General features: G+C 46.5%; 1 protein-coding gene across 1 annotated transcript in view; it reads right to left on the bottom strand.

The window, feature by feature from the left end:
* Nucleotides 1-27,021, bottom strand: part of LOC144769679 (sialic acid-binding Ig-like lectin 13) — a 477,913-nt gene that overhangs the window by 254,505 nt on the left and 196,387 nt on the right. Inside the window, exon 3 of the mRNA XM_078653872.1 lies at nt 15,381-15,782. Within this exon, the coding sequence (XP_078509998.1) occupies nt 15,381-15,782 (402 nt within the window). The remainder of the gene's footprint in view (nt 1-15,380; nt 15,783-27,021) is intronic.

Here is a 27,021-nt window from a genome sequence, read left to right as displayed (position 1 = left end):
GACTTATTACTTTTAGGAGTACGCTGTGATGCTTGAGCATGTAATTCGAGTGCCGATAAACGCTTGTGTGGCGGCGGGGTTTGAGGAGTAGCTCCTCCTGCGGCCCCTAGACTAGAGTCGTCTACTGAGGCTCTACGTCCTGGCAGAGTGGGAAATGGAACTGTAGGCTGGACCGGGGGTACCGTAACAGGTACTCCGGTGTCTGGAGGAGCGGGAAGTGCCTGATTTACAGGGACTAGCGGAGCGCGAACAGGATTTGCATATTCTGGGACTGTGTCGTCCAGATAGGACGAAATAAAAATATCAGCTGCGGTCGGTTTGTGACGTAGCTTAGTCGGAACTAATGGTGGCGGGAAATTACTGGATGCCTCTGGGGTCGCTTTTGGCAAACCTTCGGCAAGAAGAGGATACATACCCTTAATAAGGGCATGCCTCTGTCTGTCTGACTGTTCGGCTTTGACTTGTTCACCTATCTCGATTAATTCTCTCTCTTGGGCTCGTTCCTGGGATTCTCTACATAACTCTGACTTTCTGACTTCCTTCTCAGTTCTTCTATGAGCTTCCTTACGCCATAACTCGATGGCATCTTTCTGTGACTGTCTGGCTTTCTTTTTCCATAATGCTTCTTCTACTCGCATGATACATTCGGCATCCCATGTACCCGATACGGGCCATCTATACTTTTCTTCTAACTGTTTGGTATACTCTACCCATAAATCTAGATACAATATGGCGCTTATGCCATGTTTCTGATACATAAAGTGACCTGGACTGTCCCTAGGCGGGACAGGAACTGCTTCCTCTAACAGACCCTTTCTAGTTTTTAACTGACGTAACTTGGAAAAGAGCGGCATGACTGAACTGTAATCTGGACAATACAATACACAATAAAAACACGAAATCACATCGCACTCATACCACAACAGTAAATTACATGAAGAACATTATAAATAACAGTTCGAATAGAATATTACCTGGAATACTGAGAACAGAAATAGAACAGATTTTCTCGAGAACGGAACAGACTAGAGTTACTGGATGCACTGCTGTAACAGTACGGAACATACCGGTCCCATCAAGGGACACATCAAGACCCGTATCCACCTAGGTGAACACTTCGTTTGTGAGTCTGGGCACCACCAACCCACGGACCAGGAGTCAATTTAAATTGGTCCTGTCTAGATACTACCCCAGCAATGGTACTCACCGGGCAGCACGGAACGGAAGGCCTCGGACTGGACTGGACGACGGACGACGAACTTCGGACTTCAGTTACAGGTGGGCCTCCGGATACCTCGGACCTTGGACTCTCGGCTTGGGCTCTGGTCGGGACTCGCCGCGTTCCTCCACCGTCTCGTTCGGATGCTGGACCGCCTCCTCCGTCTCCTCCGTGGGCCTGAGGGATACTTGAGCAGAAATATCTGCCACTGCGCAGAAGAGTTCCGTCACGACTGCAGAGGGTCAGGGGGTCGGCGTGGCTTCACCGACGCGTGGGGAAAGGGCAAGTCCCTATTCGGGCGCCATTATGTGGTAAATAAATAAATAATACCCTATTTTTGACTAGACTTATAGCATAACAGATAGCTCAATAAAATAAGAGTCAAGATTCGAGGTAGTAGGAGTTTCTGCAGGTTTATTACAGCATAAGGACAGGATCAGGACAACCTGCATAGGAACAGAATGACAGGGCCCAGCAGGACAACTGGGGCCCAACAGGGGAAAAGAGGCCCAGCAGCTGCTGGGGCTTGGTCTGGGATGAGCGCGCGCTAACATTCAATAACAAAACACAGGCATATATACATAGCGCGAACACATAGCATTACATTGCAGTAGGCGTAGCAGTGGGTGGAGCAGAAGGCGTGACGCGTAGCAGTCGCGAAAGATAATAGTAAAAAGAGGTGTAACTGGGCGTATACATAGACATGTGGTGCAAACGTAACAGAATATGTCATGAATGGGCGGAAACATAGGAGGGGGCTACCTAAGGAGCCGGGACCTCTAACCTAATGGTGCGCGAAAACTAGCAATGACGTGTTACTAGGAGAAGCTGGGGGCTACGAACTCTGTGTTAGGAGCAGAGACTAAAGTCTGGAGGGTCGGAGCGACATGTACCTAAACCCTATCTGGTATCTGATGTTTAGGGAACATGTTGATATAAACTAGAAGTCATGAGGGGAAAAGCTAACTTGATTCTAAGACTGGACCATGCATTATTCTACATGAAGTGCGTGATGAAGAATACTAAATGACCATTAATACAGTATTTCTCTAACGTGGAGCCGAATAGGCTAGACAATGACGGAAACTATTGATGCAGTTCAGTAGCTTAGGAATGCAGAAAGGAGGACTGAACTGATACCTGGAACTATAACATACTTTTGGCAGACTCAGAGGCAGAGCCAAGCTGCACCGGGCACTGCGAGGCAGGAAGTAAGTGAAAGGTCGAGGATACAGGTGGGGGCTGTATCGCTCCTCTGCGAGGCTTTCAGGAGACAGGAGCTGAATCCAGGGTCCGGGCCCTTTTGAGGCCTGGAAACGGGGACTTTATAATGGAATAACGTGCACACTGAGAAACGTGGCAACATTACTTTACATAGGCCTGATATTCGTAGTATTCACGAGGACTGGAAAATTACATACCAGAGGTGGACACAACTGTAATTGCGTCATTAATCGGACATGGGGAATAACATATGCATATTGGTCATGCACACATAACATATGATGGATGAGGCGTAGGGACACAGAACATGGCAAAATTTACTTTTCCACAGTTGGACTATGGTAGCGCAAAGCTTTGCGGCTTGCCCAGAGTGAAGATGGCTCCTCTCAGGGTGGCCCTCAATTTCCCCTGACTTGCTGGCCCTGAATTGGCTTTCATATGAAGCTTGGATACAATTAAAACTTGCATGCATGGCACACAAAGCCATCCACTTCAAGACCCCGGCATACCTTGCTCAGAAACTATAACTCTCATGTGGTTCGAGAGCCTGCAGAAGCTCCAACATCCTTTTGCTCAAACCACAAAAATTCAAGAAAAAAAAGACCTATAATCGAGCCTTCTCAGGTATGGCTCAGATGATTTGGAACTCCCTTCTCCCCGAAGTCAGGGTGAACCCTTTGACTGTCCTTTTCAAAAAAGAAGTCAAAGGGCTCCTGATGAAGAAATTTCGGTCTCAATCAGGCTTCCCCATGTGAGTCTGGGACATAGATATGGATTTGTGGCACAGCTGCCTGGCTCACGAGAATGCAAAAAGAACAATCAGCCAGGATAGCTTGACTCCAGTGGCATGGAGAGCACGGGACCCACGTCTGAGCATACCCGTCCTACTCTGGGTGGTAAATGCAAAAAGAACAATTGATGGACAGAATGCATAACAATGTCATACATTCACCCCAGTGCAGAAATATGGGCCTAAATCCATCCTTTTTTTGCTCACCATGCCATTCCAGTTTGGACCCAGCCATATGCAAATCAGTCTTGACCCAGCGCCCAATGGGTACAGTCCAGCCCGAACTGCCAGGCCAGGTCCTCCCTGGACTGGAAACAAGCATCTTAGGACCTGTTCCCGGCTTTCAGCCCTCATCAGCCAGATAGCTTGTCTCCTTTGGCATGGAGAGCACGTGACCCATGTCTGAGCATACCCGTCTCACTCGGGGTGACAAATGCAAAAACAACAATTGATGGACAGAATGCAGAACAATGTCATACATTACCCCAGTACAGAGATCTTAGCCTAAATCCATAGTTTTTTTGCTCACCAGCCATGTCAGACATTACAAGACTGTGCATTATTCGCTTTGTTGATTCTGTGGTGTTTGATTGTATCCCTCTCGTTGCATAAACTGTAAAGCACTCTGATACCCTGGATGGTCATGTTCGCGCTATATAAAATGTTATAAATAAATTAAAATTAAATAGATTAGTGCACTGCAGTTCAAGCCAATAGACCCTGCATGAGGGAGACCAAGAAGTAAATAGTATAAGTCCCTCAATTACCTATTTCAGATTTGCCTAAGTTAGCATGACTAGGTCGCAGCCAAATTGAATTGACAGTTATTCCTACATGACAGGGTTAATTGCTGGTAATCTACATCGCTGACAGTTATTCCTCTTTTGCATACTTAAGTATTTTCTCCAAACTAGAGGCAATTTGTCTCCCCTCCCGAAAAACCTAGTAGCATATTCATGACATGTAGGGAATGATCCGCCTTGATCGTTCCACCCAAGAAGGTGGAGGACTACAGTAAAGTAAAGTGCTTCGTGGCCAAGTGTTGAGGCACTATGGAATCTGAAACATGATGGAGCACCGCCCCTAATGTACCATGTAACTGTTCCCTTAAGCACCTGTGCTCGGAAATCAATTAATAGTACAAAATGTACGGATTCATGAAAGTTCTTTGAAGGTTTTTTAACTTTAACAAACAAGGGGGCATATTAACAAGATGTGTGATAATAAAAGCACATCGCACATTTCCATATCGCTGGATTTAATCGCCGTGATAGTGCGTAATTATCAACACGCAACACGTAGGCAAAATTAAATCCGGCGATAGTCGGCAACAGGGAACATTAGCGTGTGAAAACTGAAGAAAGAGAGGAGATTCGCTTAGAGAAGGAAAGAGTAGGAACATCGAGTGAAAACCGACCAGTGCCTGATCATTAAATTGACCAATCTCCTCTCTTTCTTCAGATTGATTCTTACATTGTCCTTAATTGGTGTAATGTGTCGTGATTTTCTCGAAAAACCTTGCAAAATGTCATGACAGCTTACAAATTGAAGAAAATTACTTTTTAAAAAAGCTTCTGTGCCTACCTGTCTCAACCTCTAATGAATTAACCCATCGAGAGCTTAATATCCACTTTTTAGGTGATTTGTTATCCCTTAGGCCTCTGATGGTTTGGCGTTCCATCTGGCTAAGGGAAGAGAAGGCCTTTAACAGATCAGTTATTGAGGATTGCCTTTTAATGGACAAATTTTTAGCGATCCCATGGATTAAATATGTTGTTGTCTGTTTTTCGGAAATTTATGGTGTTAATATTGTTAATGACCCATCTGCAGTATCCAATATTACTAAGATTGAAATGAAAAATACCTTTCTTGGATTTGCAGACAGAAAGCGTAAATTAGCCTCTGGATCATTATCTACTATACTGTTTTATAACTCATTTGTCACAGGAGAAGTGTTTCCATTGTATCTGTGGAAAAGTAAATTTTGCCATGTTCTGTGTCCCTACGTGTCATCCATCATATGTTATGTGTGCATGATTGATATGCATATGTATTCCCCATGATCGATTAAAGACGCAATTACAGTTGTGTCCATCTCTAGTATGCCAGTTTCCAGTTCTCGTGAATACTACGAATATCAGGCCTATGTAAAGCTACGTTGCCACGTTTCTCAGTGTGCACGTTATTTCATTGTAAAGTCCCCGTTTCTAGGCCTCAAAAGGGCCTGGACACCAGATTCAGCTCCTGTCTCCTGAGCCTCGCTGAGGAGCGATACAGCCCCCACCTGTATCCTCGACCCTTCACTTACTTCCTGCCTTGCAGTGTCCGGCTCAGCCTGGCTCTGCCTCTGAGTCTGCCAAGAGTATGTTATGATTCCAGTTATCAGTTCAGTCCTCCTTCTCTGCATTCCTAAAGCTACTGAACTGCATCAATAGTTTCCGTCATTGTCTAGCCTTTATGTCTCCATGTAAGAGAAATACTGTATTAATGATCATTTAATACTCTTCATCACGCACTACATGTAGAATAATGCATGCTCCAGTCTTAGAGTCTGTTCGCCTTTACCCCGATAACTTTTGGATTCTATCAACATGTTCTCTAAACATCAGATACTAGATACTGCTTAGGTACATGTCGCCCTGACTCTCCAGACTTCAGTCTCTGCTCCTAGCACAGAGTTCGTAGCCCCCAGCTTCTCCTAGTAACACGTCATTGCCAGTTTGCGCGCACCACCAGGTTAGAGGTCCCGGCTCCTTAGGTAGCCCCCTCCATGTCTCCACCCCATTTATGACATATTCTGTTACGTTTGCATCACATGTCTATGTATACGCCCTGTTACACCTACTTTCACCCTTATCTTTCGCGACTGCTATTGACCACACCCACTGCTCCGCCTATCGTATGTATTGTAATGCAACTGTTTTAGTATATATGATCGTGCACTGTTATTAAATGTTACGCCGATTCCGATCCTGCCCCCGGCAGCGCTGCCATCCTATTCCTGTGCAGGTTGTCCTGTTCCTGTCCTTTATGCTGTAATAAACCTGCAAAACTCCTACTACCTCGAATCTTGACTCTTATTTATTGAGCTATCTGTTATTCATTTATCCATTCAAAAATAGAGGTATTATATATTTATTTACCACATAATGGCGCCCGAATAGGGACTTGCCCTTTCCCCACGCGCCGGTGAAGCCACGCCGGCCCCCTGACCCTCTGCAGCCGTGACGGAACCATACCGTGCACGTGCAGATATTTCTGCTTCAAGTATCCCTCAGGCCCACGGAGGAGACGGAGGTGGCGGTCCAGCATCCAGACGAGGCGGTGGAGGAACGCGGCGAGTCCCGACCAGAGCCCATGCAGAGAGTCCAAGGTCCGAGGTATCCGGAGGCCCACCCGTAACAGAAGTCCGAAGTTCGTCCGTCCGGCGTCGAAGCAGTCCAGTCTAGTCCGAGGCCTTCCGTTCTTGCTGCCCGGTGAGTACCGTTACTGGGGTAGTATCTAGACAGGGTCAATCTAAATTGTCTCTGGTCCGATGGGTCTGGGTACGCAGATCTGAAACGAAGTGTTCACCTAGGTGGATACGGGTCTTGATGCGTCCCTTTATGGGACCGGTATGTTCCGTGCTGTATCAGCAGCGCATCCAGTAATTCTAGTCTGTTCCGTTCTCGAGAAATTCATGTGTTTCTGTTCTCAGTGTTCCAGGTAGTATTCTGTCCGAACTGTTGCTTCATAATGTTATTCAATGTATTTTCAATGTCGTGGTATGCCTGAATTGTTTTCTCAATTGTTATTGTTCCTCGTGTATTGTATTGTGTTCAGATTCAAGTTTGCAATGTCCCTCTTTTCGAGATTACGTCTGTTAAAAACAAGAAAGGGTCTGCTAGAAGAAGCAGTTCCTGTCCCGCCTAGGGACAGTCCAGGTCATTTTATGTATCAGAAACATGGCATAAGCGCCATATTGTATCTAGATTTATGGGTAGAGTATACCAAGGAGTTAGAAGAAAAGTATAGATGGCCCGTATCAGGTACGTGGGATGCCGAGTGCATCATGAGAGTAGAAGAGGCATTATGGAAAAAGAAAGCCAGACAGTCACAGAAAGATGCCATTGAGTTATGGCGCAAAGAATCTCATAAAAGAACCGAAAAAGAAATCAGAAAGTCAGAAATAAGTCGAGAATCCTTAGAACGAGCCCAGGAAAAGGAATTAATCGAGATAGGTGAACGAGTTAAAACCGAACAGTCAGACAGACAGAGGAACGCCCTCATTAAGGGTATGTATCCTCTTCTTGCCGAGGGCTTGCCAAAAGCGACCCCAGAGGCATTCAGTAATTTCCCGCCACCATTAGTTCCGACCAAGCTACGTCACAAACCGACCGCAGCTGATATTTTCATTTCGTCCTATTTGGACGACACAGTCCCAGAATATGCAAATCCTGTTCCTGCTCCGCCAGTCCCTGTAAATCAGGCACTTCCCGCTCCTCCAGACACCGGAGTACCTGTTACGGTACCCCCGGTCCAGCCCGCCATACAAGTCCAGCCTGCATTTCCATTTCCCACTCTGCCAGGACGAAGAGCATCAGTAGACGATTCTAGTTTAGGGGCCGCAGGGGGAGGTCTTCCAGGAACCCCGCCGCCACACAAGCGTTTAACGTTAGCCGAATTGCATGCACAGGCGTCACAGCGCACGCCCAGATATCAGTCTGTTGCAGAAATAAGAAAAGCCCTTACCGAATGTGGCTATGATCCAGTCCCAGGCGAGGATAATATGGTTTTATATTCATTACGCGTGAGAAAGGTGACCGAGTATCTAGTCACCCTACCAGATATGAAAGAAGATCTAGACAGAATATATCGTTTCATCCGTACAGGGAATGATCCAGAAAGTATTAGTGACGTCATGTGCCAAAGAAAAGTTGAAGTTCAGCTCATGCTATTAAAGTTTCTGATTAATTGTCTAATAAGGGAACAAGATTATGCGACCAAAGATCCGGCCGAAATGAAAGTCCTGACAAAGTGGAGTGATAACATAGCCGAGGGTAAGCATAAGACCATCAGTAGTATAGAGAATATGTACAAGAAGATTCGTAAAGAAATAATAAGGATACATGAACAACGCAAAGAAACACGAGTAAGCGAGAAAGAAAGTAACTCTGATACTGAAGAGGTAGAGGACGAGAATCCCGACAGAATAGCGTATGTAGGAAAATCTAGATTTCCAGATCGCCATTTGCGCCTAGAACACAAGTCAACTTTCCATCGTCCAACACCAGAACAAGGTTCTCTAGAACAAGTATTTCAAGCTACCGATCACATTCTGAAGTCACGAATCGGTTATAGCGAGTTAAGTACTATGCATGAACAAGAACTAGTCCGATCAGCAGTCCGATGGATTACTGATTCTACCACTTTTCCAGACGAAATAGTGGCACAAATGTTTCTGAAAATGCCCCCAGCCGAGCAACGACTGGTGGGTATGTATATGATCCAGCACCTCATTACATTGTATGAGGATCAACATTCTGATCCAGGTCCGTTACACGATGTCCTGAACGAGTTACTCCAGTATAAATGGAAAGGTTTAGGTACCGATTTAATTAGTGTCATTCTAGAACAGCGCCACAAATATAGAACGTTTCTGAACCCACATTTTGTTCATGTCTCACCCCCAGAAAGTAAACCCTTTTACATAGACAGACAGAATCCGTTACGAGAAGTGCATCCAGTTAAGACAGAGGGTGGTGAAATGCAACGAGTGTTTGTTTACACCCCGATTACAAAGATGGAACTCTTAGAGATGAAAAAGTTAATTCCCTGTCATGACAAAGATCCAGCAGGGTTCCACCGAGAATTAAAAGACATGCTCCGTATGGGAGAATACACGTATCCAGATATCATTAAAATGTTAAAAGTCTTGTTGCCCGCAGGGGTATATGAGAAACTCAAAGAAAAAGAATGGGAGGTGGGAGAGAAAAAGATCGATTGGGCAGTTCTAGAAGCCGAAGACAAGGCACGAGTACCAGGTACCGGTCTTGGAGATAAATGTAAAGAATTACCAGAATTATTAATACAAGTTTTGCCTAGGTTATTGACAACTAGAAAAGAAGACTGGGATGCAATCTCAGCCTGTAAACAGAAACAAGATGAAGATATTAGTGATTATTATTCCAGATTTGAGAAATGTTTTACCATAAACAGTGGCCTCAAGACAAGTAGCGAATCATACCCTCATCTTTTTGTTACTAAATTAGTCGAGAATTCAAGTCCACAAATTAAGAATCGAGTTTTGAAAGTCGAAAGTACCTGGCAAGCTAATACCCCGTCCCAAATGTTACAGATGCTTCAATATCACCAGAATAGAATCAGAGAAGAGCAAGATCACGAGAGAAAACGTATGAAAGACACGAAAATGAAAGTACTAGTTGCACAATCTGTTCCTCAAGACAGTCAGAAGAGGGGTCCGAATCAAGCCAGTCATCCTGCAGCTCCCGTTAAAGGAAACTGCAATTATTGTAAACAGCCAGGTCATTTTATAAACGAGTGTGCAGTTCTGAAACACAACATAGCTAACGGTAAGACTAAAGAAAGACCACGTCCGCCGAGACAAGAACAAGTTACACAGACTCCTCAGTCACAGAATGCATCACAGACAGTTACAGCACCGCAGCCTATTGCTGCAACACAGCATGTTACACAGCAGATGTACCAGTATGCACAGTCCGAGTATCCAGAGTATCAGCCATATTCATGAAACAGCCTAGAGAGGGAGGTAGGCTTGCCTCTCATCGAGATACCTGTAGATCAAGAAGGTCCCTATGTTCATAGTCAAGTATTAGGGAAAGACAGAAAGTTTCTGATTGATACAGGGGCAAGTAGGACCACTATAAGTCACGCCGAAGTTCCAGGGGCTCCGCTCTCAGGCTCTAGAAATGTTTCCCTTGGATTTTCAGGAAAACCTATTGTAAATGAAATATCAAAGCCAGTTACTCTAGAAGTAGGTCCGTTGTCCCGCACTACTGATCTGTTACTTACTAAGTCATGTCCAGAAAATCTATTAGGCATTAAGACACTGAAAGAGTTAGGTGCAGTTATATGCTGTTCCCCAGAGGGAATACGATTGTTCCTACGTGACTTCAAGGGTCACTATGTATTACGAGATTTTGATCCCAGATTGTCCAATGTTCCGCAGCATCTATGGGCGCAAGGTCCAACTGATGTTGGTTTTATGCAAATCACACCCCATCGTGTGACTCTCAAGCCAGGTGTAGTCCTGCCACGAATCAGACAGTACAGATTGCCACCTGAGGCTGTAGCAGCCTTATCCAAAATTATTTACGAGCTCATGGCTCAAGGAGTAATTGTAGAAACTGACTCCAATGTATGCAATTCTCCGATCATTCCTGTCATGAAACGTACTGATCCAAATGCACCTCCAGTATATCGATTAGTGATTGATCTCCGAGAGCTTAATAAATGTATTATTCCCCAGTACCCAGTTGTCCCAGATATCTCTTCCCTATTGACAGCCATTGATTCTGAAGCCTCATTTTTCACTGTCATAGACCTCAAGAATGCGTTTTTCAGTGTCCCCATTCATCCAGACAGCCAGTTTCTTTTCGGATTTTGTTTAAATGGAAGGAGCTATATGTTCACACGAGCTCCTCAAGGTTTCACAGAAAGTCCTAGTATTTATAGTCAAGCACTCAAGAGACAACTAGACAACATTCACATGCCAACTGACACTGCCCTGCTCCAGTATGTCGATGATCTACTGATCACAGCCCGTTCTGAACGTGCTTGCGAGCGAGCATCCCTTACAGTCTTGTATTTCCTAGCCGAGATGGGACACAAGGTGTCCCCTTCGAAGCTTCAATTCTGTGTCCAGCAAGTGGTCTACTTAGGACACTTACTGTCCAAGAGGGGTAGGCAGTTGACACCAGACCGTATCCAGTTAATAGCGAGTCTTCCTCAGCCCAAGACCCAGAAGGAGGTACGTGCTTTTATCGGCCTTACTTCTTATTGCAGACAATGGATTCCTCAGTATGCATTTCTAGCCAAACCACTGATACAGTTAACGACACAGGAGGCAGCCGTATCGACTGTCCTCCCTTGGACATCTGAACATACACTTAGTTTCAATGAGTTAAAGAAAGCCCTATGTCAAGCCCCAGTTCTAGCTACACCGAACTACAGTAAGTCTTTTACACTTTTCGTCACAGAACGCGAAGGTACAGCATTATCTGTCCTCACATAAGATCAAGCAGGACAATACAAGCCTTGTGCTTATTTTTCGAGCACATTAGATCCTGTAGCCCAGGCTCTGCCTGCGTGCCTCAAGTCAGTTGCAGCCACAGCACTAGCTATCAGACAAAGTGATTCCATAGTGTTAGGACACTCCCTGACAGTACAAGTTCCACACTCCGTGGAAGTTCTTTTGAACCGAACACAAACTCAGCACTTGACGATTGCACGTTTAACAGGTTATGAATTGACACTGTTCCAGCCACACATAGAGATCAGACGCTGCAACGTTTTAAATCCTGCCACACTGTTACCATCAGTTACTTCGAATTCTGCCACACACGACTGTGTGGAAGTAGTTAACATCATGACAAAGCCAAGACAAGATCTGACAGATATTCCATTACCAGATCCCGACCTGACACTTTATGTGGATGGTTCATGCATGAGAACAAATACAGGAGAACTAGTCGCCGCGTATGCAGTGACTACTGACACCGAAGTTATAGAGACACACCGTATTGACACCCTGTCTGCTCAAGCAGCAGAGCTAGTTGCTCTGACTCAAGCCTGCATACACGCTAAGAACCTGAAAGTTAATGTTTACACAGATTCACGTTACGCATTTGGAGTCGTACACGACTTTGGAGTGCTCTGGCAGGAGAGAGGTTTCATGACTTCTCATGGAACCAAGATTCAGCATGGTCTCCTTATTCAAGCTCTGTTAGATGCCATACATTTACCGACATCCATTGCTATCATGAAGTGCAAAGCACATACGAAAGTTACTGACACTATTTCTCAAGGTAATGATCTAGCAGATCGCACAGCCAAGCTTACAGCTCAGACACCAGGCATTTCAGTTAATCCGACACAGACACACACTCCAGATCCGACTACATGTATGACAGTTAAAGACCCTACACAAGATGTCATAGATATCCAGTTACATGCTACTCCCGATGAAATTAAGAAATGGTCCGAACAAGGAGGGGTCCAGACAGATCAGGGATGGGTAACGAAGGGCAGAGCCACATGGTTTCTCCCCGACTCTATGGTTCAAGTCATTATCAATACCGCACATAGTCCAGCACATTTAGGAGAAAAAGCTATGTTAGACAGTATCCAGAATATTTGGTTCAACAAGCATTTACGAGCTGCAGCCAAGCAGAAAGTCCGTACCTGTATGATATGTTGTCAGTTTAATCCAGGTAAAAGTGTCCCGGTGGAACAAGGTGGATTCCAGCCCCCTGACCACCCTTTTGAAGTCCTCCAAATGGATTACATTCAGATGGAGCGATGTCGAGGTTTTAAGTATGTCCTCGTAGTTGTATGCGCTTTGTCCAGGTGGACGGAGGCATATCCAGTCCCAGATTACACAGCCGCGACCACTGCCAAGCAGTTGGTTCGTGAGTTCTTCCCCCGTTATGGACTCCCTAGGGTCGTATATTCTGACAACGGCCAGCCATTCTCATCTGAACTCATGAAGCATGTTTCCCTTTTGTTAGGGTACCAGTGGAAGTTCCATTGTGTACGCCATCCTGAAGCAGCCGGTCTCGTAGAGAGACATAACCAGACTTTGAAAATCCGCATTGCAAAAGTTTGTCAAGAGAAAGGTGTAGACTGGCTAGTAGCTCTGCCAGTTGCTCTGTTTTACATGCGCATGGTCGCACATTCCAGATCAGGTCTGTCCCCGTATGAGGTCGTTTTCGGCCGCCCCCCTAACATGTGGGGTACACCTAGACCCCGAAGTATTACCGATGTTTCAAGTAATATGCTGACAGATTACCTAGCTTCCTTGATGTCTGCCCTCAACTCTTGTCGTTCACAGGTTGCCGCCGCATTTCCAGACAATACCGAGGTGGCACCGCATGAAATCGTTCCCGGATCCATGGTCCTAGTGCGAAATTTCGATCGTTCAAGTCCACTGGAGCCTCGCTGGAAGGAGCCCCGACAGGTCCTCCTCGCCACCCGTACAGCCGTGAAGTTGGAGGGACGCAAAGGCTGGGTGCATCTTTCGCATATTAAAAAGTTTTATGGACTGAAACCTGTCTCAAAGAACATTTCCGAGGATTCTAAAGACTGCCAAAGTACTATTCTTAAGGACTGTCCCGCAAAAGACACTGATACTGTACCCTCCCCGTTAGAGACAACTCCGCAACAGGAGTATAAATTGAAGTTAAGGTCTAGTAAAATAAGTCAGCCAGTTTGATTGTCTAAGTCCTCCCCTAGGTGAAACGGTTAGACCGGTTTCTGACATGTATAAAATAGACCCCCATAGCGAGAGAGTTAGTCAAAACTCAATCCGATGTATCGTTTTTCTAAGTTTCATATTATTTCTCAGTATTATGATTTCCTGCACCAGTTATGCGTTTTATCTGTATTTCCCAGTTTCTCATGTAAATAAGTCTTCTAATGTTACAGTAGAGCACACGTTTAGTGATCTGCCTCCTCATGAACTCTCTTACCGCCTCGCTATGCGTAACAATTCTTTTATCCGCATGTTACATTATTCACACCAGACCAGCAATGCCACTAATTGTTGGGTGTGTGGTCGACTCCCCCCTTTCCAGACACCGAAGGGAGTTCTGCCACTCTTTCCTTATCCATTTTCACATAATGGTTCGTGTGGAGCATGGTCCACGTTAACGTCATCCTCAACAGATATGTCTTTTCTTAACAGTACATGTTTTCCAGACAAGCAAGGTCTTCCCCACAGAACAGGGTTAGATCTAGAAAATGAAGTTTACAACTTAGGTAATTATTCTTCGAATTTCATGGTCCTGAATGTTCAGTCTGATTCCACTCCAGACTTACCTGCTATTTCAGTACTACCAGTCAAAGGCGAATTATGTGTCCGAAATAATGGTTCCGTACATGTAGGACACAGTGATTGTACTACTATTGTCAAGTACAGTGACAGTGGGAAATCTATTTTCAAACATGATGTATTTACTGTTTACCTTGTGCTTTCATGGTCATACATTTGCACCGAATAAAAGCTTCATGAACTGTATTAATTGTCTTTTTGCATTGTGTGGTTTAATGTAGAAATTAAATGTATATAGAGTATGTATAATTGTTTGTACAGTTTTTTTATGTATATATGTCAGTTCGTGTAGAACGTATTAGTTTCTTTCTCACATATGAAAATGTTTAAATATGAATATGAAGTTATAGAAAAAAGTCAAAAGGTTAAAATAAAGGTACCCAAACAAACTAAGGATTATTTTTTGTTTGTTTATAGTGACTGTAAGCAAAAGTGGAGTAGGCAATTGTTGTTGTTTATAGATATTCAAAGGGTCCAGCCTACCCCACGTCTCAGGACCTAGCTCCATAGTGTGACATTAGATGAAACCATGACAACTGTCTTGTTTAAAACTAAGCTTGTGCAGATTCTGCCCTCCTCCTGGTAGGCGCTATTGGCGAATAAAGGTCCAAATGGAATTTTTTGCCATTTTAAAACTGCGGCCCGTGTCTGAATGAACTCGATAAACAGTGACTTCTGCAGTCTATAAACGTGTTTTGTGTGATAAATGCTTGACTGTATTACACTCCATGGTGATAGCGCCATCTGTAACCTCCATACCAATCCCAGTATCCTGTGCGCTTTCGTCAATTATACTCTTTGGTGAGTAATAGCATGTGTAAGAAGTGCTTTGCCTGTCTTTCCGCATTTAAAAGGTAAGATCTAGCATCACCAATCATGTGCTTTTATCTTTCCATCTTCACCTAGAAACAATAGCACATTATAGCATCAGCCTCTCTCTGTGTGGCTTACATTGGCCACAAAACATTCAGTTAACATGTCTGAATTCCGTCTTCTATAGGTGACCTACATCTCAGTATGCGAGACTGGACTCTGAAATCAATTTACAACCAGAGAGAAGTTCAGACGTGACTCACCTACAACCGTAACGCGCAGCGGATAAACATCATAATTATATTTTATTCTCGAGCTTCTACTGTGCTCATATCGGAAGTAGTATGTGCCCGTATCCCGTGTGCTGACGTCATCGATCCTGAGTGAACAGTCCCTCCTCTTCACATCTCCCGCCAGCTTGAAGCGGCCTCTGGTGTCCTCGCGGATCGCTCTGGTTCCATCGTTTGAAGCCACGGCCGGGCCGTCCCAGTCGTCACCCTCAATGAACCAGTATCCGCGGGGTCTCTCTTCTGCCTCCTCCGTCGGCTCGATGGTGAACTGGCAGGGAATGAGGACGCACAGGCCTTCCTGAACTGTGACGGCCACCGTCTGGGGCAGGTACAATCGATAGTATTTATGTATATCTTCATCGTCACAGAGGACCCCTGCGGAGACACGAGGAAAGAATTTCAGCAAAGATGAATAAGGGTTTTAAGTAAAAGTTACAAAACATAAAGCCATACGGACATTCGTGTATTTTTCAGCTGTCTTGACACAGTGAACATTGATAAGAGATGTTTAAAAAAAATCAGGGAAACAATTCTCAACATTTTTGTTTTCTGTGTGACAAAATGCAGCACAAGCTAAGGTCCTCATTCATGGGATTTTCGCGTAGGGGAGTGCAGCGAGTCTCCTTGCTGCACTGCCATACGCCAAAGTGAAAGGGCAGAAATGCACCATATTTAAGCAATATGGGACATACCTGTCCTTTCTCCCTGTGTTGGTGCCATTTCGGCAGCCTAGCTCCAAGTCAGGCACCCCTGTACCATGGTGCAATGCACAGTTGCATCTGGTAATGTCTATCAGTGGTGAGGGCTGGTACCCAATTCAAACACAGATAGCGAACAAGTGAGCTGTAATTGCTCTATGGAGTTTGTGGGTCCTCCCACAAGAACATTTTTGCAAAATTCGGCCACATTATCTTTACCTAGAGAACGAATTTTCCTTTAGAGGCTCCATGGTCTTTCAAGATAGGTGGGGTGCACATACCAGGCACCAATTTATCAAGGAGAAATGTAAAACAGGGCAGAAAATAAAGTTACTTCACCATGTTGCGTGATGACTTTGAAAGAGAAGGTGTGTAAGGCCCTTGAGGTTCTGTGGAATGCAGGCAGGTAGGATTTGCTGGCCACCGAGACGGAGCTCCTAAGAGAGGCTCCTGGACTTGGGATAGATTATTCGTAAAATATCCCTGAATTTGTCCTGCCATACAACCAGCACTACTCGGGGAAACTATTGTAAAGAGGATCAGACTATTTCTGAAGAGATTTTTGAGACCGTGCTCATTTCCAGGAAGGAAGATCTCCACTGACTGAGAGTCTGGATCACTCCGGAAGAATGTACAAACCCACAACGCTAAGGATGCCTGGCCTCCACCTTGGGGGTGCCCAGGAGTGGACACCTCACAGGGAAAGCCAGGATGGGTTCCACAGCGGTATTCGTACAAGCGCCTTGAGACCCTTGCGGGTGAGTAGTGCGCTATACAAATATCAATTTACAGTTTACTCAGGGAGTGTCCACCAAGTTTGGGGAAACCGAGTGCGTCTGCTGGCCAGCCCGCTATCCCCACATGCCTGCAGGGCCCATGTGAGTAGCTGAAAGTTGTGGGGCCAAATTGCTATGACCTGTTCTTCTTACCTGCGATCAGCCATACCTCCCGGACCTAGAAGGGTGGTTGTTCGCACGTTGATGCTCCTCTGCCTCGCTGTCTGTCTGCCTCACAGCTGACGTTTTCTGTTGGCCTTGCTGGATCTGGGGCTGAGGCCAAGCCCCTTGGTCCTTACTAGAGCAACTGTCCTGCACCAGGCGCTCTTCAGACGCATATTTGAAGTTTTTGCGCTCTTTTGTGGATGCGCCCTGGAGATGAGTTGCGCTTGGGACTAATTGTGCCCCGATATCGTGGATTGGCTGTAGCGCAGCAGGCACTAATTTTGCCCTGTAATTCCTGGAGGACGGGTTGTAACAGCAGTGGCACAGTTCGGGGAATGCCGCGTGCCGCCCGCTCGGCTCTCACATAGGGAGCTTGCAAGATTGTGCAAGTCTGTCCCTGGTGGAATCATTGAAAGAGGATGATTTGTTTTTGGGACGCTCGGTGCCTGCGCCATGCTCGTCACTGGACTATATGTCTGTGGTTGCATCCAGCCCTCCATTTCGGGAATCACTCTTCCACCAAGCCCACAAGCTTGATTATTCCCAAGATGGTGATCCACTGCCTAAGTGAAAGGGACAGAGGACTTTCTATGCACAGGTTTTAGAAAGTGAAGTTGGACTATGTTTCATGCAGACACTCCCACTGAAACTAGATAAGGACTCTGAACTCAATAACAAAAAATCTAACAATTCTAAAAAGTCGGCCATATTTGAACAGTATTTTAAGTGTTCCACAACCCAACACATTTAAATCCTGGTTACTCCATAGCCCCACCACTAATCTTCTGTTCATCACCTTCAGTACACTTGTCCTTATCTCCATTGCTGCCAGGGGCGTAACACAGGTCCCCGCAGTCCACGCGGTGCAGGGGGGCCCGAAGCTCCATGGGGTCCCCCTCTGCACTGCACTCTGTCTGGAGAGCTCCTAATTGAGCCCGGAGGGGGCCCCTCTACATACCTTGCAGGGAGGCCCCCTCAATTTTCGATACGCCAGTGATTGCTGCCTGACCTTAATTGCGGACCTGCAACTGAGTTATGTTAACATAACCACCTATCCCAAGGCAATCAACCCTAACAAGATCTCCATTTCAGACATATACCCCCCCACCCCCCCTTAACCGATACTCTTGAGGGAACTTTTGACAATGCCTCCTGGGCGGAAACCAGAACTTGTCTTTATTTTTCTGCGGTGCCTGAGCAACCTTGGCTGATGCCCGGTGGAGCTGTCTCTTGCAACCAAAGAGGAGTTCGGCTCTGTTTCACCCCTTGGCCGACACCTACCCAGCCGGACATTAGACATTGTTCTCCTCGCCTACCCGTTGTGTTCAATATTTGCATTCAATGTTCGCCTTCTCCCCTCTACCTTTGCACCCCCCATAAGACGGGTGTACATGTTAATAAGTAACTGCCATGTAAAAATGTTTCTGGTGCAATGTCCTATCTCATGTAAAGCGCTCTGATACCTTCGGGTCTAGCCAGAACTCTATAAAACATTTCAAACTTTCATTCTTTGTCTTCCTCCTCGGCTCCTATCCTCCCTCACCTGAATCTCTCCCCTTGCCTCGTTTTTAACGCATGCAACTGCGCCCCAGCATCTGGTTACTATGCACTCTAACTGTGTATCTTGTAACTATTGTTAGCCACGTGTCCTTTACCAAAGCGCTCCCTCTCCCCTTGTTGGGGAGGGATCCAGCATTTATTCCCTGGAGTCTCAGAGTTCCCTCTGAGAGAGTCCACAGTGTCAAGAGAGTTCACTCACAGCAGAGGTGTGGGAATGGCGCCCCTTGCCAAAGCGCTCCCTTTCCCCTTGTTGGAGTGGGATCCAGTATTTATGCCCTGGAGTCTAAGTGACCCCTCTGCGTTTAGGGAGCCACACGCAGCAGAGGTGTGGGAACGATAGCTTTTCCATTGGGATCACTGCACACCGGACAATGTACACTGTTTTTTAGTGTCTCCCGATCAAGATTCCTTCTGCCTCCGCCACCTCTTTCCCTCTTTTATTCTTGGTCTACCTCTCCTGCTTCTATCCTCTCTCCCCAGAATATCTCCCCTTGCCTGCTTTTTCCCTTAAGTATTAATTTTTAACGCATGCAACTGTGCTCCAGCAACTGAAATCTATGCTCTGAAACTGTTTGTTTTGCAACGTTGTAACTTGTAACTATGCTATGAAACAATGCTTGTCCTCATGTAAAGTGCTCTGATACCACTGGGTATGGCCAGCGCTATATAAAACTTTTCAAATAAATAAAAACAAATAAAGGGGCCCTGCAGCAGGCAGGTGATCCCAAGGAGGAGCAGCAGAAGAGGTTATCAGCGGGTGTTGTCGCATTGACCGTCATGGCTTGTTCCTCACCGGCCTGCAAATACCATGGGAATGGGTTGAGTGGGTTTGTGGATTCGGGCAGCATGGTAGGCCGGCTGTCATGGGCCGCGATGCCTGCACTGGGAGGGAACAGGCAACAGGTAGCCTGAGGTGCTCAGGGGTTGCAGGCTGCCTCTAGAACCCCTGAACCAGTATTGCGGCCATGGGCCACTGCGTGGGATTTTGGCTGTTGTGCAGGGGCTGCAGCGGCTGCGTACAATGCTGAAACCCATTTGTCACAATGGTGTACGTCGCGTCAAGTTGTGCGTCCAATGAAGAACCACCATTTTTGAGGCTTCCAGGCCCTGCAAGACACTAGAAATGTTGGTGCCTCTGGGTACATCAAGCCCAGCTGACCGGGAGCAGCCCAAGAGTGAGGTGATGGCTCTCGGCCACATGGAGACTCTGTGTCACAAGGTTGCGGTGGGCAGGGCTATTGATTCACATGGCCTGCCGCTAAAGGGGTGGGGACAGGGCTGAGAGGGAGCAGCAGGTGATCGGTGGCACGTGGTTAGGCAGAAAGGTAAAGGGGGGCGGAGGTACATGACAGGATAAGGGTCAAGCAAACCCATAGTTTTCCCCATTAGTGATGCCAGGAGTCACAGCTAGTTTAGAAAATGTTGTTGTGGTTATGGAGCAGAGAGCAAGGGTTTGTTGGCCCGCTGTAGGAAAGTGCCCCTTTTATCATGGTTCCCCCCCATACTTTTTGCCTGACACATGATACACTTTTGACTTGGTTGCTCTTGGTCCCTGCCAATCAGGTTCCCAGGGCCTGTGTTCTTTACCAAAGCTGTACCTTTGTACCCACAATTGGCACATCTCTGGCCACAGGTAAGCCCCTTGAAACAGGTACCAAGGGTCCATGTGACCATGGAAGGCCTCTAAGGGCTGCAGCACCTATTGTGCCACCCTCAAAGACCAAAGAGCTCTGCTGACCCGGGAAGAAGAGGACACCTACCGACTTTTCCAGGAGCTCCCCAGAGCCTGGAGGACCTGCTCTGCTCTCATCTTATAGACTCTGTCTCCCTTGATCACTGGATTTGCTCAAGTAAAGACTCATCCACAGAATGTGGATGCAGGCGGCTCTGCAATTCTGGAACCAATCTGTACCCGACACCCACTTCCCGAGATTGTGTGGCCCAACAACACATGGAGGCTCCCCTGTGAACCTGACCTGGGATCTGGTAATAATTAGCCTTCCTCAAACTTCATTCTGATGCCTGCAGCCTCAACCAGAAGTGTCCCCCATCTGCCACCGGAACTAGTAAGAAGAACCCGATGTCAAAGGACACCCCTGCACCTGAAACTCCACGACTTTGGGTGGCCCTGCAGACGGTGTCCCGGCATCTCCCAAGAACCCAACTTACCTCTCAAGTTAGTGGTTTTCTCCAAGAGGCCTCCCTAGACGAGCCTACAGCATCTGGACTGAACCAGAGATCCTCATTGAAAACCACAGGGTCCCCAATGTCGCCTTAGCACACGGAACCCAACCGCTCCTATGCCTCTGGTGGTGTAACTCCACTGCTGATTGTTGTCCCCTGCAGTGCTGATCTCTAACCAGGAGTTATTCTCCCACAGCCAAGTGGCCTGCTCGTCAGCAGTTCCTGACCGAAAGCCTCCGTGGCCCCATTGGCTAACATTGGGCTGCTGCATTCTGCAACCAGCTGCTCTAGTGCCGCTGCTGGGCAAATTTGATTGCCTACCTAGACCTTGGGGAACCTTGGTCCTAACCCCTACAACTCCCACTCATAAGTCGTTTAGTTAACTGTGAAACTGATAACCATTTTTCTCCCATAGGACCCAATTGTTATGTTCCATATAGGTGCCCCAACATAGGCCCGGGTAACATCATACCCCTTCACCTACATTACCTCCCCTACACTACACAATTACAAGCCTCTTAGGATTGAACCTTTACCTAGTTCTACTCCTGGACACAGAAGTTGGGTTTCCCTGAATAATAGCTCTCTATGACTTCATCTTTAGACTGACATAGAATGAATGAATATTCATAAGGGTACTTGGAAAGCAGGCAGGGGCTAAATCCACCTGCATAATACCTACGTACACGGTTCATCCCATACTTCATCCTTGTTTGAACTGGGGGTCCTAGTTGGCAGAGGTAGGTACCACTGTCCAATAATGACCCTTGCTTCTAGTCAGGGTAAGGAGGAAACCCTCTCAGATAACCCCTACCCTCTAGGTAGCTTGGCACGAGCAGCCTAGGCTAACCAGAGGCAATGTGTAAAGTATTTGTACCAACACTCACAGTAACACAGTGAAAACACCACAAACTGACTCCACAACAGTTTAGAAAAATAAAAGTATTTTAATCTAAACTACACAAGACCAAAACGACAAAAATCCAACATACACAGTTCAAGAATATGGTTTCAAAAGAGTTCTTAAGGTTTGCGATAGAATTCTCTACGTTGCGTGAAAAGTTCACAGTTGCATCACGTTTACTCACAGTACCTTTTAGTTCCAATAAAGTTCCAAAGGCAGTAGCTGGTGTGGTGGAAAACAAGTGATGTGTTGCTCCTGAGACCCTGGGGAGGCGTTTGCGACAGCCCCGCTGCAGCAGCGGGCTTGTTGCGACGGATCCGGTCTATGTGGGGAGGAAGGCCACTTGTATTGATTCCGGTGCGTAAGTTCCGTAGGAAGTTTGTTCTCGCAAAGGCACGATGTGACGATCTCGTAGCTGCTGCGACGATCTCCGGGGCGACGATGCGCGGTCCAGCGGTGATCCTCTCTCTCGCAGCTCCTCAATGCGATGGCTCTGCGACGATGCTCGCAGCGACGTGATGCTGTCCGCAAGCAAGCGGTGCGGCGATCTCACTCAGCGACGACAGGCTCTGCGACGACATTCGCACCGGTCTGGTGCGTCCCGCAAATGAAGGATGCGACGGCTCTGGCAGCGGCGTCAGGCGCTGCGAAGATCTTGGCCTTTATAGCGGCGGGAAACTTCTCCCACTGTCGGGGATGCGCTCCGCAAGGGAGCGATGCGACACTTTCCAATTGCAAAAGTCTCTCAAGCTTAGTTTCAAGCTTCCCAGCACAGGTACAACTTCCAGAGGCCCCACAACTGGATCAAGCACTCTAGGAAGGACAGAACTCGCTCAGCAGAGTTCAGGGAAGCTGGGGGTGAAGTCCTTTTGTTCCTGAGACTTCAGAACAGGGAGCCAGCTCTTCTCAGGCCCTTGGAGATTCCTTCAAGACAGGGGACACAGCACACTAGCAAAGTCCTTCCCCTCTCCTTGGCAGCAAAGCAACAGCAGGTCAGTCCAGCAGAGCAACAGCAGGACAGTCTTCCTTCTTCAGTTTCAGCTTTCTCCTTGGCAGAGGTTCCTTCTTGATTCCAGGATGATCTAATTTTCTGTTCTCAGGGGTCCTGTACTTACACCCCTAAAAGTCTTTGTGCATGTGGGCCCTGAGCCCGGTCTGAACCAGTTCTGGGTGTCTCCTGAGTACTTTGTTTTGCTGGCTTCCTCTTTCCTTTCAGAGTGAGGGGCAGGGTCGTCAGCCGCCCAGCAGGAGGTGGAGCCAGCATTGTGGAATGCAGGCACAGCCCTATTCAGGCTCAGGTGCCAACTCCTCCCACCACTCCAGTTGCAAATGCAATCATTCAGCCTAGGGCTGACTCAGCCAGCCTCCTGGGGCATCCCCAGCCTCTGTCACTCTCAAACCAGATAGTCAATCCACAAACAGGCCAAGGCACACAGAAAGGTCAGACAAGAGAACAGCAACTTTCTAAAAGTGCTGGTCTCAAACACAGGATTTAAAAACAACCTTTCCTAAAAGATGTGTTATTACATTCTGAGTTCAGGGATACTTGATACTTATGTCCTATCTTGTTCCTATGGGAAGAAATGCTGTTAACCACTGTAGCCAGCATCCCCCATGTTAATCTATGGAGCGAGATAGCCTTACAATAGTGAAAACGAAAATGGCTGCCATTCACTATCAGAGCATGTCACCTGCACTAGTACATGCTCTACCTTTTACATACACTGCACCCTGCCCAGGGGGGTGCCTTGGGCCTTCCATAGGGGTGACTGATGCGCACAAAAAGGGAAGGGTTAGGCCTGGTCAGTGGGGACACTGACAAGGAGGACATGGCAGTTTCTAAACTGCACACAGGCACTGCAGTGTCAGGCCTGAGACATCATTTTAGGGCTACTCCTGTGGGTGGCACAATCAGTGCTGCAGGCCCACTAGTAGCATTTGTCATCACCAGTCCTGGCACACCCAGTGCACTTTACTATGGACTTCATGGTGATACAAATATGCCAAACAGTTATATCCAATCAGAATAACACTTTACATAGGGAGCCCTTACACTCTGGCACTGATCAGCAGTGGCAGAGTGTCCAAAGCATCTAAACCAGCAAAAACGAAATCCAGCACAGCATCAAAAATACAGGAGGTAGAGGCAAAAAGATAGGGGAAAACTACGCCAAAGATGCCAGGTCTAACAATCCTGAAATCCAAAATGGCTAATATGAGAAAGAAGGGATAAAGGAACCCTAGATACTTTCTGTATAAATACAGCACCTCTTGCTAGTTTTAGCTAGAGGGAACCAAGACTTCCAGGCCAACACACTGACCAGAGACGCTGAGGCTCCTGCTTGCAGACAGTCCAGCTGACAGTGGTCAGACACATCCCTTGTGGGGTGTCCAACTCGAGACCACGATGTGGTCCCACACTCTCTCACTTCAGGTAATGGGATTAGTCCCTGGAGTGAATCTTGGCTTCACAGCTACTCACATGCTAGGTACATCTAGTTAGGCATCCTAGGAGTATGCACTTTTTTAATCATGCATTTTATGTTCATGTGGGTGTTCATGATCATTACAAAATGGTAGAACTGTACTATCCTTTTACATTCAGAGTAATGCTGATGATATATATCTGCTACTGTCTAATGGTTGTTGCAGCACATCTATTTTATACTAGAAGTACAACCGTGCAATAAATTCTAAGGTTGGGACTGACCAAAAGCGACTCTGCTGTTCCTACAAGAGAAACGAGAGGAAGGTGCGGTCACAAGGGGGATAAGGGTAGTGCTCAGTGGAGGGCTACCCTGGGTATCCAATTTGTTGGAATTAATGGCCTCACACACCCTTGCGAGTGTCATGCTTCATCATAGGCCTTTGCTCCTTGTTGGGCAGGCGGTGCAATGCCCAACGGACTCACCTCAAAGAGGGGCTCTTTAGCGGAGATCTTTTTCCAACTGCCTATGGGTGAAGTGAGAGTGAGGGGCCAGAGGAAGGGATAGTGTAGAAGAGTGGATTAAAATGTGGCACAAGGTACCGGAGAACAATTTATTCTGGTGGTCCCTTGCCACAAGTAAAAACAATAAGTAGCCTGTGATCGCAGGAAATTAGGATTCCACGTCTCGATCCAGGACTACATTACATATCGTGAGGTCAACATGTTTCTCGCCTTTGCACACTGGCTGCGATTCTTCAGGACCTAATTAATTACATCTATCTCTAAAAAACATGACCTAATAAAGTGTCAGTTGGTATTAGCAGTTGTACTACCTGTGTGGGACAGCTCTTGCCTAGAGGAGACAAAAGAAATCGTTACCATAGTTCAGTGACAACAATTGCCCCTTGTGACCGTGAACACGCTGTGTTTCAGTGGATAGTGACATACAAGCAGTGACATACTAGTGGTGATTTGTGACCAGTATGTGTTGACTTATATTACAATTCCATACTACACAGCATCCAAAGATTAAAAACTAAACTTTAAAAACAGCAGCAGTTTCTTCAAAGTCTCTGATCCACAAACCGGTGGCAAGGGTAACATGTTACTCACCTAAGGGTCAAGGTGTATAGGTGTCAACAGTACCCGGTAGGTTTGACATCGAGGGGGGAACCAAAAGGGATTTAAGGCTAAGGAGGGAAACAAGCAACAGTGCAAGCTGAATAAATCGTTTTATTAAACACCAGCCTGTTGGTGTTTTAAGTAAGAGAAGGCAATGTGTTGGCGGTAAGTATGAAACCTGTGTCATCCCCGTTTGGGCAGGAAAACGTCATACCCGTGGTCCTCGTCAATAATATTATGCCATAAAGAGTTGCATATTGACAACCCTTGTTGTTGCCACTAGGTCGGAAAGGGTGTCTAAAGCGGTGTGTCCAAAGTCAATCATGTGCTTTGATAGTGTCAGTATCTAGTTGGCTGGGTTGCCTGATTATCAGTACTGGGATGTGGTTGTGTCCCATACCCAATATTGTTAGTTCAAGCACTTTGGGTAGCATGTCAGTGGTTGTTGGCAGTAAGCACTCCCTCGCGGTGTCAATGAATTGGCTTTCGTAGAAGGGGGAGCACAACCAATATGTTAAAGCGGGAGCCCTAGTATTCTCCCCACCTCGTTCCCCAGTCGTTTGTATTGACTCCCTGTGCCCATACCGCATTATAGACTCAGCGCTTATAGGGTCAGTCTAGAGCCACTGAGTATTGTCTCGTATTCCCCACATCGTATTCCAAAGTAAGCGCTTAGCAAGTCGGGTTCACAGGAGACCGCGCCAGTGTTTGAGAGCAGCGGTGTGCTCGCCGCGCAACCGCATGTCTGTAATTATCAACGGAGAGGATCACTTACTTCTTACTGCCTAGGTCAGTGCCCGTGTGCCTACCCATCGCTACCGGGATCCGGATAGTCCTGATTCAGAGCGTGATGGTCTGTTAAGCGTTTGTTGGGGGGCGTGATCAATGTTGGAGGTAGTCCCGCTTGTTACGTCATGTGGGATCTGGCGTAACCACGGGGGCCATCTTGAAAGGGACCAGTAATCGATGGTATTGGTCTGATGCATACAATAATTTGTAAAAGGCCGGGTGTTTGTCAAAGATTAAAGATTAAAGATTAATAATTATTAAACGGGGACTATGTGTAGTGGAGTACTCTCACTAATCTTATATTTGATACATTCTATCAATGCTGGAGTTAGTCCCGCCTATTGCGTCATGTGTGATCTGTGGTAACCATGGGGGCCATCTTAGAAGGGACCAGTATTCAATGGTATCGCTGCAATGCATACACTTGTTGGTGGAAAATCAGGTATTTGCCTGGGATGGGGACTACGTATAATGGAATACTCTTATTAATCTTGAAATTATTGCTTATTTATGTCACAAGATCAATTATTGGTAGTACACGCTGGACAATGTAGGGAACAGGGTTATATGCACAACCTCGTGTTGGTGTATTTACAGTTATGGTTAAGAGGTATAAGAACAACAGTTATTTACAACGCACTCCACGGGATGTCCTCATTAAGTCCCCGTCTATCCGAGGATAGCCTATGGAGCCACCTTTGTTCCTTCTGGAAAAAGTTCTGTTTAGATTTGTTGCTAGGTGTCTCAAGGATAAGCCATCTCAGTGAATCAGCAGTATGGTTTTGGTCTACAAAGTGTTTGCACATTTTAGTATTAGTTTTTTTGCAACGGAAGTTGCTTCTGTGTTCTGAGATGCGGATCTTTATGGGGCGGGTGGTCATGCCCACATACTGTAGGTTACAAGGGCATCTAAGCAGATAGATGCAGTTGGGGGTGTTGCAGTTAGTGTGGCATCGCAGTTCCCACAGGAACGTCTCCGTCAATTGAA

The sequence above is a fragment of the Lissotriton helveticus genome, chromosome 7 (assembly GCF_964261635.1).
Source record: "Lissotriton helveticus chromosome 7, aLisHel1.1, whole genome shotgun sequence".
NCBI lineage: Eukaryota > Metazoa > Chordata > Amphibia > Caudata > Salamandridae > Lissotriton > Lissotriton helveticus.
This window is presented reverse-complemented; position numbering and strand designations above follow the sequence as displayed.